Source organism: Ursus arctos, unplaced genomic scaffold (genome assembly GCF_023065955.2).
Source record: "Ursus arctos isolate Adak ecotype North America unplaced genomic scaffold, UrsArc2.0 scaffold_13, whole genome shotgun sequence".
Lineage (NCBI taxonomy): Eukaryota > Metazoa > Chordata > Mammalia > Carnivora > Ursidae > Ursus > Ursus arctos.
The window spans coordinates 18,636,226-18,650,371 of NW_026622797.1; the positions used below are offsets into that span (position 1 = coordinate 18,636,226).

Genomic DNA, 14,146 nt, shown 5'->3' on the forward strand with positions numbered 1-14,146 from the left:
TCCAGAATTTTTATTTCCAAGTACCTATTTTTCTTACAAATGAGAATAATACTTACTGATTTCCTTCCGCACACTCTGCTCTTCCTTCCCCGCTGGGGACGTTCCTCCACTTTCGCTGCTCCCCGATTTGGACAGATCCTTCAAGCCCTTGCCCATTTGCCACTTCTTCCACAGCATGCTCCCCGATGGTATGATATCTTTGCTCTCGGAACTCACGGAACTCTTTGTGTCGGACTCTTTTGTGGAGCTTGAGGACGTTTCAACTACAACATGACATGTGTGTTACCGAAGACAAACTTGCATTCTATAAAATCGTATGCAGAAAGTAACGAGGGCTTTGGGGAGCCAGGTTTGGAGCGGACTGGAAAGCTTTGCCACCTCCAACCACAGCACTAGCAAAAACAATCATTGGTAGCCTCAGAAAACATTGCGGATGGCCCAGAAACACAAGTGTGTCCAGAGGCATCTCAGGGTATGAACACATCACATAGAAATAGAGGCTTTTGGGAGGTGAGACACTGCAAATGGAAATGGGATGTCTGAACCTTGGGGCCACTGCTAGGGTGGGCCCTGGAGGAAATACAACCTGCCTTGTGTGGGAAATGTATGTGACTGGGGTTCTCCTCTCTGGAGAGGGAGCCCTGTGTCTAGGCACTTGTCTAAAATTATCTTAAAATAGACCTGAAAAGAGCTCTTGTTTCTGAAGTTGCAAAGCTGGAAAGTTTTTCCTTAACGCTATAATTCTACTCCCACTGTTCTAGATCTTTATGCCTGGGGGGAAAAAACTGTGTAAAACCTACCACAACTTCCACATTATGCAGACATTTCCTCTCCTATTTATCAATTGCAGATAATTTAATTAATGTTATATTCTGCTTTGAATAAAAGGTGATAATAGGTTAGTGCTTTAAAGCATGGAGAAATGAAATAAATACATTTTAAAATATTATTAAAATTGATGTACCCCTAGAGCAAAATGGATCAAGAAAAAAGAAATTAAAATCTATTCCAGGAAGTTTAACTTAGATAAAATAGACAAATTTCTTATAAAACACACCTTACCAATCCCAACACAAGAAGAGTTAGAACAGCTTAATAGTGAGGGATAGAAAGTATATACAGTATGAGTCCAAATATATGAAGTTCAAGAACAGGAAAATGAAAACAGGGTAATAGAGGTCAGACTATTTGTCCCTTGAGGGACAAAATGGCTGAGGAGAGGGGGATGAGGAAGACTTTGGGGATGTTTAAGTGTTTTATACCTTGATCCAAATGGTGGTTCCTGAGTGTATACATATGTAAAAATTTGTCAAGCTGTACAATGAATATTTGTGTCTTTATTGCATGAATGTTACAGGACAAGGTCAGCCTCTTTTGAGCCTTGTTCTCCACTAGGCCTTGTCCTTGGCTTGCGAATCCCACTTTTAGCAAAAAATCCTGCTAGACTAATTTATCAAGAATCCCACCCTCCCTGCTTTGATATCCAGTCCAGCTCCTCTCTTCCTCTACCCTCAATACCTAACCAAGTTTTCTGGATAACTTTCCACCCAGTCCCTGCCTAGTCACTATAAAACCCCACTTGTCCCTGCTGTATTCAAAGTTGAATTCAAACTCTCTCCTACTGCAACAGACTTGACTCCTATTGCAATAGTCTTGAATAGTCTTCCTTGCCATTTTTAACAAGTGTCCAATGCAACATTCTTCTTTTGCATATAACTTCATACATTTTTTAAAACAATAATAAAACCTAATAAAATAATAAAATTCAAAATAATAAAATGATAGAATCATAATAAAACCTATTCACCTTTGTATTCTTAATGTGACATTAGACTTTAACACTTAGAAAAGTGAGTACTTCAGGAGCTAGAAATATTTCAAATTCCAATCCTATCACTTTTTAGATGCAAACTCGGAAGAGTTTGGTGACTCTCTGACCATTGGTCTCTTTATCTGTCAAGTCGGAAGAGCAGTGTCTACCTCATAGTTGCTGTGGGTTAAAAGGAGATAATAAACAAAAAGTGTTGTGAAGAGTACCCACCCCAGGAAACAAAATCAGGGCGATATTTGTCATTTATACTCTTTATATGGAAAGTTAAGGGGCATTATCTTTATAACAATCATTGAATTATGTTCCTGAGGATGTAAACATGGAAAAGCATGGTTGGGGATGTTAACACCTTCGGCCTTCCCCGGGCATCCCAGTGAAGTTATAGATGGGGGCAGTCAAGGATTAGTAAGAGGCGCTCTGGGGTTGTGGAGAGCTGTCTGCAAGCTGGCCCTGTCCCTGGGTATCTTGTGAATTTAGCCAATTGTAGAGCAAATTATTCTGGGCCCTTGTCCTTATTGGCAAGTTGGAAATCATATTATAGGTTACAGATTATAGTGGATTCATGTGAGTGTTCAATGAAATAATTAGTGTTTTCAGTTGTAGGCCCATGACAATCACTCAATAAAAGCAGTTAGCTTTATCTTACCGCTATTGTGTATAGTTATTCTGACTAGAAAGGTGCCAGATTAACAGTCATGGGCCGGCCTTCAAGTTCACACACCGTTACCTTTGAACTAGACTGCATTCTTATTTCTGGTTTCATCTTTTCTTAAAGGGAGAAAACCATACCTACTTGGGGAAAAAGCAAAGGTCTGCCTGACTAAATAAATAAATAAACAAATAAAATTCAGAATCTATTTCCCTATCCTGTAAGATGCTCTGTGTTTTGGATGCAAGGCACAGCTCCGTGCTGTGAGGAGCTGGGCCAGGGCTCACTGACCTTCCTCCTGCGCTTTGGTCTGGCTGTCAGACACAGGCGTGCTGTCCGCAGCTGGTACTTTCTTAATGAACTGGCTGAGGTAACGCAGGCGAGCCTGGGAAGCCTAAAGAACAAACACTATCAACGAACAGTCCAGGCAACAACATTTAAGGAATCCATGAGAGAAACAGGAAAGAGTAAATGAATACGGCAGTTTGAACTAGGCCAGCTCTTATTAGCCAATAACCTCAAATTCTGAGCCATCCACAATTCTGACAGTATTTCTGAGAACCAATGAGGAAGTAGTCCTAAAACGAACACACAAGGCAGGCAGCCTTAGACCCAGTTGCTCCTGGACCTTTTTCATCAGGCTTAATAACCCTGAGTGGGGACATGAAGCACATATGGGTAATAACGGCTCGCTGTAGTGATGATTCTTACATAAAATACAGTAGGGAGGAGACGTGAAGAATGCGCATCCCACAAGGGGCAGGACAGGCTTTCGTCCACTCAAGGCTATTCAAAGTCCATGAAAACACATATTAAGTATGTTTATGCTTTCTTACTTGGGAATGTGAGGACAGGCATGGATACAGCCCACACTACGTGAAAGAATGAGGGAACCCATAATTTGGGCCAATAAGTGGTACCATTATGTGCTTTGTTTTTGAGAGTCATCTGGTATCAGTCATCTGCACAACATTTCACAATGTGCTCAAATGTGGTCTAAACGTGTACCTGGTGAGTGTCTAACAAAATTCCAGATACCGTTCCTACAGGAAGGACCATGCATTTTCACCAACATGGCTCTTGCTTCAGAACAATGCCTAGGAATGGAAGTTAAAAAACAACTCTTCAAACTCAGGTGACCTTGATAGCTCTTCCTGGCTCAGTCATCTCCCAGGCTTGCTTCATGGCTCGGATTTCATCTGCTCGTTCGGTATCTTTTTTCACTTCAAAAAATTCTGCTTCATTGTGTTCAGTGACCAACCTCAAAATCCAGTAGGGTTTATTTGGGTCTTCTTGTTGAGGGTGAACAGTGGATATCTGATAAATAAAATAAAAACCTTTGGGTCAGGTGTTTTCCTCCATTCAAAAGGGTCTGGATTTTCGCCCATGATCCATAATTTCATTATTAAGTATTTACCCAGGAGAAATGAAAACACATGTTCACAAAAATACTTGGACAAAAAATTCATTACAGTCTCATATTCGTAAGAGCCCAAAAAAGGGAAACAATATAAATGTTTATCAATTGATGAAGAAACAAGTTATCATCTGTCCACATCATTGAACACTATTTAACAATACAAAGTAATAAAGTACTGATGTATACCACAATCCAGATGGATCTTACAGGTAGATGTCTTACTGAGATAAAGAAGCTGAGCACAAAAGAACACATCTTGCATGATTCATTTGTATGAAATTCCAGAACAGACAAAACAGCCGTCTGGGGTGAGGTGTGAAGATGACAGAATCCATTCCAAAGAGGTTTGAGGGAATCTCCAAGCTTATGCAAATGATCTACACTTCATACCTTGAGAGAGATTCGCAGATTACAGAGCGAATGCACTAGTCACAATTCATTGAATTGTACAATTAAGATTACTGCATTTCACTACAGGCAGATTTTATCTAAATCTATAAACAGGAAGGAAGGAAGGAAGGAAGGAAGGAAGGAAGGAAGGAAGGAAGGAAGGAAGGAAGAAGAAAGAAAGAAAGAAAGAAAGAAAGAAAGAAAGAAAGAAAGAAAGAAAGAAAGAAAGAAAGAAAGAAAGAAAGAAAGAAAAAGAAAATTCTAAATTACATTTGGGGTTACACTGTATCTCTTTATAAAAATTAGGGTAGGAATAGTTGATCATGTCCAGGTGTGGATATACTGGATATATACTCATTATGAAAGTTAACATTTTGATATCTTCTAGGATTATTTTCATTTTTATGAGCCATAGGACTTGAAATATCTAGATAAGTGAGGCTCATTGGTAGGGAGAGAGGCTTGAATCCAATGTGGTTAGTAGCACTTTACATATGATTGAGACAATGTCAATTACCCATGTTAAATAATGCAGATGGGGAAGCAGAGATCTGTAGGGCCACTGAATAATGTTCTTGTGGGCAGTTTGGTGTCAGTGTTACCGAAAAGATCTTGCTTTCTACAGTAGTCCCCTAATATTCAGATGAGAATTTAAATTTCACAAGTGGAAATTCTTTTATTTCTTCCCTTTATAACACAGTACAAAAGGTTTTATCATCTTTTATATTGCTTGATAAATGAGTTTATCAGAAATGTCTCTGGGATCAGGAAAGGGAGTATGATGAAGGATTTGAGGTGGGGGGAACCTGTAAGAGTTTATGGATTGAGTTAAGCTTCTTTGTTTTAAATGTCAATAATTTATTTTGTTGATAAGAATATTTTCTCAGTGCATTCAAATAATTGGTTTCTTAACACTAAATGATAAACTAGAGCTATATCTAGAAAAGCTAGCATTATATAGCTAACTTGTATAGCATTATCTGGAAGTTTCAAGGGAAACAAAGTGGTTGATTGAAACCACTTCACCTATGTTTTCTAACCAAACAATGTTAAAATAGCCTAATGTTAAACAGAAAACTGTATCTGGTCCTTTCAAATGTAATAATCCCTTAGTAGAGAAACTTCTTTTTTTTCTGTATCCATTTAGATATTACGTAAAAGGCATTTGGATTGTAAACTGTAGCTAGTGAAAACATAAGTAATGAAAATTTAAGAAGAAATTAGCTTTTCCACATGAAATAAAATCGATGATCAAATAAAATCAACATGATTATGGTGATTAAAGTAAAAATAAAGTATAATATCATAGTTGTCAGTTTCTTGTTTGGCACATGTATTAACACATTTTCAAACATGAGACAGTATAACACTAATGTCTACTAACCAACTGGCACAATATTAAGATTCCTAAAGCTTAGTTATTCATATCTTAAAAACCCAATTCCCATATGAATTCTGTAACCTAGCCTACACTTTGTGCTGCGCGAACTGATCCAAGCACCATCTTTTCCAGGATTCCCCAGAATTCAGGAGTACTTCAAAGTTAACTCAGGCTGAATCCCATGATTCCTTATTAAATGGTGGATCATCTGAACAAGCTTCTCATTTTTGATAATATATCCTCACATTCATCACAGTTTCGAAAAGAATGGAAGGCCACCATACATGTCCGTGTTTAGTTTTATCCAATCACGAATTTTCTGCGAAATTCCTTTTTCTTGACTTGGTACTTTTGCAAGCATTTTCATTTCTTCTTCATTTCTTTTTATGTACGTCAACCCTTCCAACTGCAGCTTTTCATTTTGACTTCCATCTAGAGGTATGTTGCCACACATTACAGGACTGAATTTACGGTAAGTGTCAGGAAGTAAGAAATCGTCAAGTACTATACGGACTTCTGTATCTGTAGCAATGTTTGTAACATTAGACCGTTTGGTTTTTGAGCTTATGTCTATCACGGTGTGTCTCACGTGTCTCTCATATCGTCCAGTGCCTGGGGATCCTATGCACTCTAACAGGACATCTGGCCAAAGATATTTACGCTCATGCAGCGTTAACGCTGAGGAGTTATTCCGAAGCCAACCGCCTTGATGAAGATCATTTCCCAAATGGAAGCTCTACAAGGTAGCCTGGGGTAGCAGATGAGGCTCAAACGGCCTGACACATTTTATACTGACAGCTTCCCAAATAGGGAGAGTCCACTCCAGGGAAATGACCGTAGTTTCTGAACACAAAAGCTCTGGCATTCTCCCCCTGTTTATCATGGTACTGACTGTCGCTACCTCAGGACAGGTGGGACTTCTTGCTCTTTCAATCACTAGTTCTTAACCCATTCTAACTTTAAGTGTACTTCCCCACGTTTGACTCACAAAATGCCCGGCTCCCTCTCATTTTTACTGCTTTAACAATGACATTTTGTGAAAACACGGGTGATACTAATTTTTGATAAAATTCCCCCACATTCATCCAGGGCCCTATGAAACAACCTCAGCATGAAAACTCACTTAGCACATGCTTACAGCTCAAAGGCAGCCCAGGAGCTGAGGAACTGGCTTCTAAGTAAGTTCAACTAATTTTCAGAGTAACTGAAGAGCCACCACACCCCCTTACTCCTCTGCCAACAATTGTGAGAATTTGGATACCTCTGCCTTTCACTGGCTTCATGTAGCCAATTAAGGCCTGAAGAGCGCCATTCTTGTATCAGTTGTAATAAATATAAATTAATTCTTTCCGTGGAAGCCACTTCTTTCCCCTGGAGACATTCCAGTGGATGAAGAGTCAGTTCTTCAATCCTATTAATGCAAAGCTTTGGGGCTGTTGTTCGTAATGTTTGAACTAAAGCCCAGGTTCTGTCTGTCATTAATACTCACCCTTGTAATCTTTTCTTGCTAAAGAGAGAAATTCTTTTTCTCCTCTGCTTTCTTGTCTTTGCCATAGCCCACTCAGCTTTAATCACCTGCTTTTGTTCTTCCGACTCCATCATACTTTGATCTGGGGATAAGCCCACCGGTATAACTGGCTATCAGGCTTGAACACCTTCAATGGGATAAGGAAGTAAGTTAAGCAGTACTTTGTTTAGTTGAAACTGGAACAATCTCAGCTGTCCCAGTGGCGCGTGCAGGCTTGTCCACAGTGCATAAAGAAAATGTGAGCATAGCTTCTTGTCAGTCAGGATGCCAGGGTCTGGAGAACTGGATTTTTCTTCTTCAACATGATTATCTTCAATTTCTGATTTATCCTGGGAATGTTTATGCCTATGAGGCATTTTCCCCTCACACTTGAAGTATGAATTAATACGATTTGATAAAAACTGGAATGACTCGGGATGCCTGGATGGCTCAGTAGTTTACACATCTGCCTTCGGCTTCACCTTTGGTCCATTTACCTCTTATTTTCCTTGTATGAAAACCTCTGTGTAGACTGATATAACTTATCCTCCAGTAATGCAGCTGCTTCTCTGCTTCCCACAAGACTTCTTACATCACAGACGGAGGCTGCAACTGTTCCTGCTGCCTTGGCAACCTGCCTCTTCCCAGCACTGACATTGACTAGGGTCAGCCTGCATCACTGAGTCCCAACACAAAGGGGAGAGCCCCAGCCAACGGTCCACCCCCCCATCAGTTCCATTCCACCCCTAGCAGAGGTCAGGTTAAGCTTCTTTATTTCACAATGTTTCCAAGGGTGGACTCCGACTGGGAAATTAAACTTCGGTGGGGTTCCTGGGTGGCTCAGTCGGTTAAGCATCCAACTCTTGGTCTCAGCTCAGGCCATGATCTCAGGGTCCTGAGATCCAACCCAGCATCAGGCTCTGCACTCAGCAGGAAGTCTGCTCAGGACTCTCTCTCCCTCTGTCCCTTGTCCCCACACACATGTGCACACGCACATACTCTCTTGCTAATGTAAATAAATAAAACCTTTTAAAAAAATTCAATCTTGGCAATGCAAGTGGACTTTTTTTCCACTACTGAAGTGTAGGACATGATCAGTATCTCTTCTCCTAACTTGTTAATTCCCCTTTATTGTCCTAGACTACTGGTACCAACATCCTATTCAGTTGCTTCAGCAGCAAACCTGGGAGGTGTCCTTTATTTCTTCTTGCTCCTTACCACCCACTTGGGATTAATAACAACATACACTGTTTCCTTGATAATTCTTTTTTTGTCCTCTTCCTTTCTCACCTGTACCTGGTACACCTTGCCCTCTTTTGCCTGGACTACTGCACTACTTTCTTGAACCATTCTCACCATCCCTAGTCTTTTTCCCTTTAAATGTATACCTCCAAAAGCTACCAGGGTATCTGAAATAAAAATCTGATCACCTCGATACATTTTTCTAACCTTCTATCCCCCATCTCTCCCCTAGACCAACTTAGCCTAAACAATGATCACAAATGCTGGGAAGATTTTTCCTCATAGGTATTTTGAGTTCATTGTTTTTAAATAACCTGAATTTGAGAATCTTTAGGCCTATGCTTGCACTCCTCAACTCTGCCCGCATGTCCTCTTCCTTACACCTAATCATTGTAATTTCCTACCTGGCCCTGAAGGAATTTGGAGTCATGACCTCTGGGCTGTAGATAGAGTCCCAGCCTCCTATTGAGGCTTAAAGGCCCTCTTCCTCCTGACTCTTTCTCACCCCTCCCGCCCCATCTCTCATACTTTAATGCTAGAAAAAAACAAAACAAAAAGCGACAAAGAAAACAAAACCCAGAAAAACAGAACACAGAGATTGTTTTCTTTTTCACCTTCGAATATCTTTGCTCACTGACTCAGGTCAGAATCCGGCTCCTCTAGGAGAAAGAGGCTAGAAGTAAGTACCTTTTCTCCCCACCACTTCACATGTAATATCTAACATTAAAACTCTCTGTTTACCTTCGGCCTCCTCCATTTGACTGCAAGTTCTTTGAAGATAGGAACTGTATTAATATTAATATTAGGATCCCAAAGCCCCAAAACAGTGTCTTACAGACACATATGTCTTAAAAGTTTGATTAATGATTTTTGATACTAAACTAGGAAAAGCAGTTTGCAGAAGGTGTCCAAGCAATGTCCTTAAGTTTATCTAGATGGTTGCTAGAATCAAGGAGACGGAATTTTTCAGTTTTGTCCTCGGAAGAGAGAAACAAGGGGGGACTCAATGAACATACATGTATTAAATGACTCCAGTAAGAAAGAGTACCACGCCCACCTGAGGTTCAAAGCGAGGGGCTTGTTTTTCTTTGGCTGTCTTGTCTTTCTCTGAAGACTTTTCTTTGCCTTTTCTTGTTGTTTTGGAAGTTCCTGAAGATTTTTGCCCCTCACTAATAGTATGGGAATCTGGGCTTCCCAAGGTAACTAATTCCTCATGTTTCTCTCCGTGAGCTAGAGAGACAGAAAAATGGAAACCAGTGAATCATAACAATAAAATCATGTCATGCAGGAGAAGGAGAGCAAGTCAAGAAAAAAGTTCTTAGTTTAAGATGTTTGGATTTCTTTTCTTTTTTAAAAAAATATTTTATAAAGATCTGTGTGACTTTCTTTTATAAAATTGAGAGCTAATTCACATACCACACACCACTGAAGTGTAGAAATCAGTAGGCTTTGATATATTTGTAAGGTTATGCAAAAATTATCACTATCTAATTTGTTTCCAGTCTGGATACTTTCAGTACATTTTCTTGCCTAATTTCCTTGGCCAGGATCTCCACTACAGTACTGAATTTGTTTATCTTTGCTATAATATGTATTATTCTCCTCTCTCTGCTTATTCGAAGGAGGATGTGAAGGGTTTTTTGCCTTATGTTCTAGTCATTCTTTCTAACAACCACATATTCAAGTGGCAGAGGAACAGATAACATTTGTTGAATCCCTACTATGTTTCATTCTTTTTTTTAATTCTCAAAGCACCCCAACAGGGCAGATTCAAGAATTTGCTTACATTTCCCCAACTGTTGTGAGTTGAATTAGGATTCAAACATGAGTTCAAAGGACATGTCAGCCCCTTTCGAAACTGGAGTCTGTAAGTCATCCTATTAGCAAAGTAAAATAGTAATTGTCAAGAATCCAGTTCTTATCGATGGCTTTGTGCCAGTTATCAGCTACTTTTGAATTAGGGCAGATCATCCTGCATGACTGCAAAAGGACTGTAAGGACCACAACTTTACAAGGGAGCAACTTGTCTTTCTGCCAACAATCCCAGTTGCTGAGTAGTGTTGTGCTAGGGAAAATTCTTTGGTCATATAATCAAATGACTTGGAGGTGAATCTTGGATCAGCCACTGAGTAGGTTCACTTTGGCAGCTTTATTACATTCTTTTGAATTTGTTTTCTTCTCTGTATAATGGAGATGTTAATACCATGCCCATGGGACTTACGAATAAACTACATGGGGCATTTAAAATAGGATCGTACCTGGTATCATACACTGGGTTTTTAAGATATTGACAATTGTCAGCTGGAATTGAATCTCAAACTGCTCCAATAAGTATTTCTGGGGCTTTCTTTTTCTTACTACCCGCAGGCCTTAGACTTTAAATCATATAAGCAGGTGTATTTGATTCCCTTCAAATTAACATATTCTAATATTCAAGTTTACATATGTGAGCACATAGTGCAGTGTCAGGCATACAGCAGGGGCACACCATCCTCTTCCTTTACACTATGAATATATAAAGTAAAATAATTTCCCTATTGTTCAATGGCATCAGCATAGTAACATTCTTTCCCATGAACCGCAAGTTCTCTGAAGGCCAGAATATCATTATATGCCTCATTTTGAACCCTAACTCCAGCTAGTATAATTCTGAACTCATAGCATGTATTCATGATCAGATTGTTCAACTTCAGTATGTGAAATTTTATAGGGAAACTGTATGTGTGGAGAGCATATGTATCAATAAGCACCATATATCAGTAAGGTGTAAGATATCCTACTAATTCAACACCTGTGAAAAACGTGACCTCACATTGTATATTCATGTAATTAGAAGAGCTCTAGAGTAAATGACCTCTGAAATAAGCTAATATACCCCTTGAAGAAAATAAATGCTCCGGTAGTATCTGTTGATGAAATGAACTTGAAAAGACCCTTAGCATTATGACTTTAGTTTTCCTCTTACACCACCTTACATTTATCCAGAATACAGTAGACAGAAATCTTCAGTGGATAATAAGACATAAAAATTACAGAAAACATATTTTTTATGATTAAAATTCAAGGTTTAGATTTATGTATCCAGGGACTAAATCCGGCTGAGATTTGAACATCAACATAATTTCTAAACTAGAATACTTGCTCAGGATAAGGTATACATTTACCAAGTGTGACAGCACTTGGTAAATGTAAACAGGAAAATCTTTAGATGATAGATGATAGATAGATGATAGATAGATAGATAGATAGATAGATAGATATAGATCAATAGCTAATCTCATCATGTGTGGTTTCTTCAAAGACCTTGAATTGGAAACACCATGCATACACTGTGCCTAAGAAAGAACAATATATTATTAATTAGAGTTAAGAAAATAGTGTGATAGTCCTGCTAATAAAATTGGGTGGGACTTGAAAACAAAGACTTTTGAGAATGATAAACAAAGTTCATATGTGACTTTGCAAATAGACTAGAACCTGAAAGGTGTAGGCAAGTAACATAAAAATATAACATATTGGCAAAAAGACTTTAAAATAACACACAACTAATTATATATGAAGGTAGATGATATCACCAAGTGTTACCTGGTCCAGATCCCCCAATTTCTATATCCTTAAGAAAAAGTCACCTGTCTCAGCAAGCAATTTTTACTAGAGCTTAGGTATTAAAATATACTAAAGGTGGCACTGTTGTCTCATGTTAACCAGAAGACAAGCTTCTTAAAAATTTATAACAGAAATATTCTGAGTTGAACATAGTTTTATTTCAGAACTTAGTTTTTTATCATGGGTTATAAAGATGTGAATTTTTAGAGAAAATTATAAATTTTATTTCTCATTGAAATTAAATGTTGAATTTAAATGAGTAAATGTGATATTTCCATTGAATTCAGGATGTACATAAAATTTTAAATTAGGATACCAATATACTAATGAAAAAAACCACTTGATTAATTTCTTCTTGATCTAAAGTATTTATAATTGAAAAAGTAAGCTAAACTAATCAGTGAAGACAATAGGGGGCACCTGGGTGGCTCATTCAGTGAAGCATCTGCCTTCAGCTTGGGTCATGATCCCAGGGTCCTGGGATTGAGCCCTCTGCCTCCCCCCCCACCCGGCTTGTGCTCTCTCTCTCTTGCTCACTTTCCCTCTCTCAAATAAGTAAATAAATAAACTTAAAAAAAAATTGAAGATTTTAGTAACAATTTTTCCAGAATACATCATACCTGGGAGCCGCTGCCTTCAGCTCAGGTCACCATCCCAGGAATCTGGGATCCAGCCCCACATCCCACATCGGGCCCCCTGCTCAGCAGGGAGTGTGCTTCTCCCTCTGCCTCTCCACCACCACCACACCCCCCCACCCCCAGCTTATGCTCTCTCTATTGCTCACTCTATCTCTCAAATAAATAAATAAAATCTTTTTAAAAAATTAAATAAAGTACATCATACCCTTAAAATTGAAGTTTGTAGGTCTTGAGTTGTGAATATAATTGACCCATGTAAGTTGACATATCGATATGTTTTCATTTAAACAAACTGGCTCCCTAAAAATCCACATTTATAAACATGATATTGTGAATTCAAAAGCTGCTTAACTTTCGTAAGATTGGCCAACATAGGCTTTCAAATAGAAAACAATTTCCTAGTTCATTTTAAATACAATTCAATTCTGAATTTATTTCCTGGCTGCTTTCAGCAGCAAATGTATGATACAATGCAACATGTAATTTAATTTTACTAGCTGCTCATTCACACATAAAATTGTCAAATGTGATGTCAAAAAAAGAAGGTGCAATTATTCCGAGAGACTTCTTTTTCTAGTTGGTTACATAATAATGAGAATACCATTTTCGTGAGGGCTACCAGGTTCTAGGAACTTCACATATATTATCTTGAAACCTCACAACAACCTTAAAGAGAGGAGTTACTATTCTAATTTCTCAGGTGATAAATAGCCCAGTTTCAGATAGCCTACGGCATTTCTGCTGTGTTGCTGTATTTCTCCATTTGATAGTAACTTCCTTTTCTTTTCCTTCTTTTTATATTTTTATTTTTTTTATTGAGGCATAACTGACATAAAACACTGTATTAGTTTCAGGTAGACAACTTAATAATTTGATATTTGTACATGTTGCAAAATGATCGCCAACGTGAGTCTAATAAATGTTAACTTAAAAAAAAAACTTATATTAATTTTGTACCATTACCCAACTCTATACTTTACATTATATTATTTCATGAATTATACTACTGTGATTATTTCAGATATTAATTTTTTAGTTTCCTCTGGAATTTTAACATTTATCCATTAATGTATTAAATATGATGGTTTGTCATATTGGTTTGTTTAGTGGAACTCCATCAGTGTTGGACAACTTAAAGTTGATGAACTTAAAAGATCTCCAGGAAAAGCATGGTGAGACACTTCACGCAAACTTATACGTTCAGTAAAGAAATAGAAACAGTTCCCTAAATAGAGACATTACTGAAGATACAATAAATATCTGAAATTGGTACTCCCACGTATTATTATTATTTCCATCCAAAAACCCTTGCTAGGTAGTTAACTCCCATTCAAAATCCTAGCTGGGCCAGTGCCTAGCTGTGTGACCACGGGCAAGCTCCAGGAACAGTGTGTGCCTCCGTGTTCTCAGATGTAAAATAAGAATAGTTCCAGCAACCACCTCACGGGCTTATTGTGAGAACTCCTGGGGTCAGTATACATT

At 38.4% G+C, this 14,146-nt stretch overlaps 1 protein-coding gene and 1 pseudogene across 1 annotated transcript in view; both read right to left on the bottom strand.

Moving 5' to 3' along the window:
• ADGB (androglobin) overlaps positions 1-14,146 on the bottom strand; it is a 153,053-nt gene that overhangs the window by 10,071 nt on the left and 128,836 nt on the right. Inside the window, exons 30-33 of the mRNA XM_057310981.1 lie at positions 9,478-9,650; positions 3,621-3,797; positions 2,772-2,874; positions 57-263 (exon numbers count right to left, since the gene is read on the bottom strand). Coding sequence (XP_057166964.1) covers positions 57-263; positions 2,772-2,874; positions 3,621-3,797; positions 9,478-9,650 — 660 coding nt within the window. The remainder of the gene's footprint in view (positions 1-56; positions 264-2,771; positions 2,875-3,620; positions 3,798-9,477; positions 9,651-14,146) is intronic.
• LOC113259655 (calcium-independent phospholipase A2-gamma-like) lies at positions 5,922-8,537 on the bottom strand (annotated as a pseudogene).